This window comes from Engystomops pustulosus, chromosome 1 (assembly GCF_040894005.1).
Source record: "Engystomops pustulosus chromosome 1, aEngPut4.maternal, whole genome shotgun sequence".
Classification (NCBI taxonomy): domain Eukaryota; kingdom Metazoa; phylum Chordata; class Amphibia; order Anura; family Leptodactylidae; genus Engystomops; species Engystomops pustulosus.
The window spans coordinates 114,568,982-114,576,792 of NC_092411.1; the positions used below are offsets into that span (position 1 = coordinate 114,568,982).

Below are 7,811 nucleotides of genomic sequence, written 5' to 3' on the forward strand. Positions count from 1 at the left end.
AAACTGGCCGCGACATTTAGGGGTTAATGATGACCCAAAATTATAACTGATACTGTAATACATATGATGTACTCTGTGTAGTGTCCCTCATCATGATAAATCTCCGGTCCACTGCCCTGGGCCCGCACTGTCCCTTTAACAAACCGGAACAACCCCGTTTCGTACCCTATTGGGACACGACATGTGACGTCAGCGTGACCCAGCATTCAGCCCAGCACGTGACCTCTCGCTGGTTAGTCCCCAGTCACTGTGACTGCAGCGGTTAAAGGTCTGTGCGGGCGGGCGCCTCCTCCATAGCGCTGACGTCTTGTTAGAGAACACTGCACTCGAGTAGAGACGTAGGGGGATCTGGAAGCTTCTTACCGCGACGACGCCTCCTTCACTACATCTTGTGTTTGTAAACACCCCTGCTAATCGTTGAGATGGCCCAGCGACTTGCGTGTAGCAGCCGGCACGGGACTGGTCCAGGCTCGGCTCCCGGAGGAGGCACGGCCGCGCTGGTTCTCCCGCTGCCCTCTGCGGACGGTCTACGCGTGTTGTCAGGTCACCCTGTACCGGCAGAGCCCACGGAGAAGAAGAGAGCGGCCAGGGCCCGTGTCATGAGCGCACTGCCCTATTACTGCAGCGGGGAGGTCGTCAGGGGCTTCGGCCGGGGCTCCAAGGAGCTGGGGATCCCCACAGGTGATTGCTATGTGGTGACCCATATAACTAGGGCGGTTCTGCCCTCACCCTGCACCCACTGGGCACATTACTGATAGTAGAGCCTTGTCTTGTGTAATGCCATGTATGCCGGCCGGCTAAGTAGGGCGTGAGCTGGCACCAAGTACTTGGCTCAGGTTCATGTTTGCCTGATGTTAATGGATTTCCCTTCTTCCTGCAGCCAATTTCCCTGAACATGTAGTGGACGGACTTCCCTGTGACCTGGACACTGGCATCTACTATGGCTGGGGCTGTGTCGGCAATGGGGACATCTATAAAATGGTTATGAGCATAGGCTGGAACCCCTTCTACAAGAACACAAAGAAATCTGTGGTAAGTGATGTCATCTTGTGATCTTGTGAGTCTTATGTGGTGACAACATATCTGCTATGGACATGCGAGAGCTATGGTGTGCCTTCATTGCTCCATGGCATCAAATGTGGTGCAGGTGGGCAAATGCATTTCATGGCGTCACCATTTAGCTGCATGACACACATGTAGGTGTTTTGCTGGCACAGTACCTTCAGTCAGCACAGGTCTCTGGTATTCTCCAGCTGTGATATTGGGTAAGTGGTGCTCACCCATTACAGCCCAATACTGACCTCAGCTGAACAGAGCCATGGCCAGTGATGGGCTGTAGCAATTACATGGCATCAACATTAGGGTACATTCACATGAACGCGTGCCCAGCCGTCTGTCAGCGTGCTGGAGAGAAGGTATGAGGGCTGGCCGGCACCATAATACAGCGGAATATAGCACATGTCTTATGTTGCCTGAAAGGCGAATTATAAGACGTCCTATATTTCACTGATCACACCACCCTGGCCGGGCACCATAGACGCTGACTGGTGGTGACCGGACTGGCCTATAGGAGAGAGGTAAAGAAAATTAGTTTGCTTTACTCTGTAATTGTATTAGTTTAGATTTCTTGATCCGCATCACTGTCTCTCTCTTTCAGGAAACGCACATTATACATCGGTTTGAAAATGACTTCTATGGAGAAGTACTTAGTATTGTTATCGTGGGCTACATTAGACCGGAGAAAAGTTTTAACTCTTTAGGTAAGTGCTTGGGAAGAGTTTGCCAGGGTGTACATTGCAGGCAGTGTATGTTCCATTGGGGATTCCAGGAAATAACTATGTAAATACATTATCCAGGTGATATCACCCCTTCCCACCCCCCATAACATACAGGATGCTTCCCAACTGTGGACAGCCATGTTTCAATGTTTTTGAATTTTCTCAGCAGTCTGCAGCCTTCTCCCTACACTTTGCTGAGGAGATACTATCACAGTATAGTCTATACAGGTTTGGCTGTTCTCCTGCATCTTGAAAATTCTTGAAAATTATACTTGACGTAATTGGATCTGCCTTCATAGTAACCTTATTCTACCCAGGTACATGGTCCATAAGTTGATTAGGTAAGTTGTCATGCGAGGCTCTTCTTAACACCCACACAATAGATTTGCATGGGTGTCCTTAGGATTTTGACAGCAAAAGAGAAGATAAGATGCTACTGCAGCTACAGGTCAAAATTTCATAGAAAATCTACCACTAGGATTGTAAAAGTGTGTGTGTGTGTGTACTTCTCATGAAATCGGACAATACCTTTTTGAGGCTAACGGATTATCTTTACATAGCAGAATTATCAAGTGCAATATTATCCAGATGTGTAAGGAGATGAGAGAAAGCTAAAGCTTTTATGGACTTAACTGTCTGTTTATAGGTAATACGGTTAATGCAGATGAGAGGAGTTAAAATTTGGTCAAAATTTTAAAACTTTTACTATTTCTGACATAATGTTTTGAGCTATGCTTTATGGCCCTTAGTTTAGTGTGATGGAAAGGTTAATTCTTCATACCTGGGTTTATTCAACTCCTCAGGTACAGCTATTGTCTAGGCTGTATTAGAATGTAGAATAAATCCACGCATTGCAATGATCATAGAGATGAGAGCAAAGGACTGCACAGCTATAATTATAACCACACATTTTCTGCTTGGTCAGTAGCGCTCTGCCTGATCTTTCAGAGGAGAGGTCATGGGGCCTGTGGAAATCTATAAACTTTTCCCTAAGACTACATTCTCATGACTGTTGGGGCATGTATAAATGGCTGCAAGCTTGCGGGCGGACCTCTGTCCCCAGTAGGCCGGCAATGGACGCAAAGTGCAGCACACGTGTTGCTCTGTACCCGGGGAAAAGATAGGACATGTATTACGGCGCTATGTATGTGCCCCATGTATCTCTATGGGGAGGGGCGGGAGCGTTCTCCTACTCCTCCTCTCCCATGCACTGCCTTGTGCCCGCCGTGAATGAAGCCGAAGTCTGTCTGGGGGCGAGGAGCATTTTAAATGTTGCGCTTGCTTGTACAGGCACTTTTTCTTGCCCTTGTATCTATCTGACACATAAAGTTAGCAGACAAGACCGCACACTCACTCCCTTATACTCTAAGGAAATTTCTCGTCATCTGTAAATAATTGTGGAACAAATCAGCAGTGCTCAGATGGCATCACATGCTGGCGCTATGCTGGTCATATGGTTACACATGATTTTTTATCATAACTTTCACATCTTACAAACGTAGCTGTGTGCATCTCTAGTTGACGTTGGACAGGAAGTTTTACTAATCATTCCTCTTATGGCTTGTGTTTCATGCCACAATTGCACAGCTGCCTGCTAGATTTTTAATTTCTCTAGTAATTTTTGCAACTCCATTGATCATTTGTTTGTGTGTGTGTTTAGTATACTGAAAACTGCCCATACGTTATTTCACTGATGGTGACAAATATGTCCTTTATCCACATACAGATGACTTGATTGCTGCTATTCACAGTGACATTGAGGAAGCCAAGAAGCAACTGGACCTCCCAGAACGGCGGAAACTCAAGGACCACTACTTCAGCAACTCACAAAAAATTATGAACGGTCATTGACTGTGGCTGGAGGTCCCATGATAGCTTATTATGGTCTTCAGACTTATCCTATATGTAATATATTCCACGATGTGACTATGGTCAGTAGAATAAAATATCTAGGGTTATTAGGAGCGTCTAGATCCAGATTTTGCACTCAAATAATTTACCGGTTCTGTGTGTTACGTTTTTCTCTTAAAATAAGACAGGTTACAGCTCATCACATAAGATCCTATAGACAGTCTGCACGGAAGGCAGCAGTGTGATTCCTGCATGTAGTTGTGCTATACTATAGCTATAGCATGAGGGAATCTCTCATGGAGGAATAAATTGCAGCATGTTGCTGCTGGCTATCTGTAAAGCAGAAAGTCATCTTATTTATTTTTCTTTTTCATACGGTATTATTGGCATATTTATACGGTGTATGACTATACAAATCCATTCCTGAACCGGATAATAGCGGAGCTGCTGACCTCCAAACCACTTGGTGTACCTGTGGCAAGAAGTTTATATAATATATATATAAATCAATGCTTTTTTTTTTCCTTTTTTGCAGTGTATTGTATGCATATATGTGTGCATGTGGTTTTATGGTGTTTCCTGCAGTACAAGAGTACACTAAGAAAGTTTTCAGATGCAAAATCTGAATAGTTGAGACATATATACTTTTTTTTTTTGTAACCTCTTGTACAATTATATGCAATAACACTACTCTAGACAGGATTTCTATGTTAATCATTTATCATTTATATCTGGAGCCCAGGCTATCCAAAGCACAATATAGAGGAATGTATAACAGTTCCAAGGTTGTTGTCTGTTCCTTACAGGAATTGTTTAGGGTGGGTTATGTATTGAAGATGAAGAATTTGTCTGAGTTTGTGTCTTGTCTACTAAGGAAGCGATACAAGTGCCTGTTCTGTCTGACATTTTATAAAACTGTCTATTGTGTGCCAAACCTTTTATTATGTCTGTTTACTGCTGGGCTGTGGTTTGTCTATAGTATTTTATCATAGTAAAGGTCCTTGTTTGGTATTGCACCCACTGTATTAGCATTTATTTCGTATCATATTGTTAAATATCTTTACCAAAGATACATGGATTTCCTCAATTCAAATTGTCCTAAGTGCAGTTCAGATTTACATGTACAGGAAACTGAATTGAAACACATGCTTTGTACCTGGTTATATTAGTCATATCATCATAATTATATCGCAGACAAGGGAGGATTTTTATTCTATGTCAAGGTCTGGTATTGCTCAGTTTTATTCTAATAATTTTTCTGAAAAGATTTGATGGAAGCAGTAAATCCTCTTTCTGCAGGTCTGTCTAATATCGGTGTTTTAAAGGGGTGTTCCAGATTAATAACGGCCTATTTGGGACACACATTTGCTGAAAAGGGAAACTAATTAGCGGTTTGTAAGAACCACCCAATGATCCCTGGCATCACATGTTGAACGCTTAACTCCGAGTATGATTGGCTCCTGCCTTTCTGAGGGATGCAAAACCTAAAGCAAAGCTTTTGATAATTCACACAGCACTTGTGAATATAACATTTCATTCCCAATGAAACAATATCTATTTCTCTCTGGGTCAGTATGCTGCATTCCATAGACCATATCCTAGAATAAAACTATATTTACTCTTCAATCATAACATTTTTTTTACACATTTTTTGAACAATTTTGGCATGGTTATAGATATTCTAATGACTGTTTTCCAGTTTACCTTAAAGGGGTATTCCCATCAGGGCACTGACATGTAATTAAATTCATTTGCCATATGTAAACATTTCTTCAATTGGATGTTAATAAAAAAAATGTTCCTGTGTGAAGATAATTTTCTATAAATGTAGTCATATGGTCCCTTAGAAACCAGATTCCTCCGATACGACCCCGTCACACTCTGGCAGCGGTGGCCACACATGCGCTATTGAGCCCTGCCTGACCACCAGGATTCAGCGTTCATTACCACAGGACGGCTGTGGGACCTGCAGTAACTCCTGGACATTTCGTATACAAAAACTTTTTGTTTCTTTGTGCAATCTCTCCAGTAGAGGTGGCCGTATCCGAGGAAGCTATCTCGTTTCTAAGGGACCAAATGACTACATTTATGAGAAATTATCTTCACACAGGAGCATTTTTTTTTTTTTAATAACATCCAATTGAAGAAATGTTTATATATGGCAGATTAATGAAACTGAATGTGAGTGCTCAGATGAGAATACCCCTTTAAACAATTCTATTTGTAACATGAAGGAGGGGCATCTCAATAAAGGACACCCTTCAGTAACCTTGATAACACTATCTTCAGCACTTCAATCTGAGTGCTGTGCTTGGCAATTTCCAAGGCAGGAGGAATGCATGCTGCCTCATTCATTTTGTTAGAATGGGGGTCCCTACTCATGATTGCTGATGCAGTCCAACCTTCAATAGTAAGATTGTTATCCCCTATTCTTAGTACAACTCCTTTTAACTAATGTAGTGTCATGTAGGGAATCTCTAAAACACCTTTATAAAGTTATTTTCCTCTCACCTAAAGTTTTCTCATTTTGTAGCATTTAGAACATGGCTTTTACAAAAACCGTGCTGACATTTATCGCTAAAGTTTAGTTACCTGTGTTTTAACTTCTGCATGATTCACACACTTTTCTAACTATTGAGTGCAGCTATAGTACAGGCAGTCCCCGGGTTACGTACAAGATAGGGTCCGGAGGTTTGTTCTTAAGTTGAATTTGTATGTAAGTCGAAACCGTATATTTTATAATTGTAAATCCAGACAAAAAAAATTTTTGGCCCTAGTAACATTTGGCGTTTTAAACATTTTTTGCTGTAATGGGACCAAGTATTATCAATAAAGCTTCATTACAGACACCTTACAGCTGATTATTGCAGTCTGGGAATATAGTAAAGCATTCATAGATCTTCAGCAGAGGTCAGAGGGATCTGTCTAACTATGGGTTGTCTGTAAGTCGGGTGTCCTTAAAGGGGTTATCCGGGTTTAAATTTTTTTTTATGTCCGGGCTGGGGAGGGCTAGTTAAACATAATAAACATGTACTTACCTCCTCCGGCGCCGCGGTCCCTTCGATCCGTGCCCCTGTTTGTTTACAGGGGCACGGAAGCCGCGCACAGGGAGCTTCCGGTCCACGATGTGGACGGCTCCTCCCAAGCGTCCCTATCTCTCAACGTTGTAAGCGCTGAGAGATGGTGCGCATGGGAGCTTCCGGCCGGCCGGAAGCTCCCTGTGCGCCGGTGTAATGAAACCGGCGCACAGAGAAGACGGGCCGCGGCGCGGGACATCGGCAGCATCGGAGGAGGTAAGTACATGTTTATTATGTTTAACTAGCCCTCCCCAGCCCGGACATAAAAAAAAATTTAAACCCGGATAACCCCTTTAAGTAGGGGACCGCCTGTATATTGGTCTGAAAGGATGGACTCATATTGGAGTTTTATTCACATTATTGATTTTTCACTGTTCAATTAGCTTTTTCATACTTCAGTTTTTTTCAGTGATCAATTTAGAGCCTGTTCTGACAACATTGGATCAGTTCAAAAAATAAAGTGAATTGTGAAAATCATCAAATCTGTATTTGTCTATAAGCCAATATGGGTTCCATGAAAAATCACTGATGTGATGCTTTGGTGCAACTAATTCTGTCATTAAGAAGAGCTACAAAAGCTCAGTGTTTTCCATGGCTAATGTCTCAGTCTCTAAAGATGGTTCCACTGGGATGACAAATTCATTATGGCTGGTAAGATGCAAATTAACTTGCTGGTCACCTAGCTATGGCTGTTTAGTTCAATCACATGTTCAGAATTGTTATAAATGTTATAGGTTTTGTTTTGATGCCTAGTAGATTAAACTGTACAGGGTATTTGCTTATGTGGGACCATATTTATGTCTTTTTTTGTGTTAAATATGTTCAGTGATTCCTTGGATCACATTTTGAGGTGGTCTTTCTAAGAATTAAAAAAAAACCTAACCCCTTTGAATCTACTGATTCTGCATGCATTTTACCCTCATAAGGCAGAGCATATCCATGTGCATTAGTGACTCCACAAAACTGGATTAGACCAGCAGAAAAAGAAATTTCAGTAAATACTTTACTTTGAAGACAATAGGAGTCAGATTGTTCTGTTTATTTATATTTTCTTTAATGGTTTATGCAGTAAAAGATAGTTTTCATGTAGGTTATTTTAAACCAG

At 42.1% G+C, this 7,811-nt stretch overlaps 1 protein-coding gene across 1 annotated transcript; it reads left to right on the forward strand.

Annotated features, from left to right (window-relative positions):
* The first annotated feature begins 221 nt into the window (after positions 1 to 221).
* On the forward strand, positions 222 to 3,751 carry RFK (riboflavin kinase). Its single transcript, XM_072150927.1, has 4 exons — positions 222 to 681; positions 881 to 1,032; positions 1,658 to 1,760; positions 3,505 to 3,751. The coding sequence occupies exons 1-4, from the start codon at positions 423 to 425 to the stop codon at positions 3,627 to 3,629; spliced, it is 639 nt and encodes a 212-aa protein (XP_072007028.1). The 5' UTR covers positions 222 to 422; the 3' UTR covers positions 3,630 to 3,751.
* Positions 3,752 to 7,811: the final 4,060 nt, after the last annotated feature.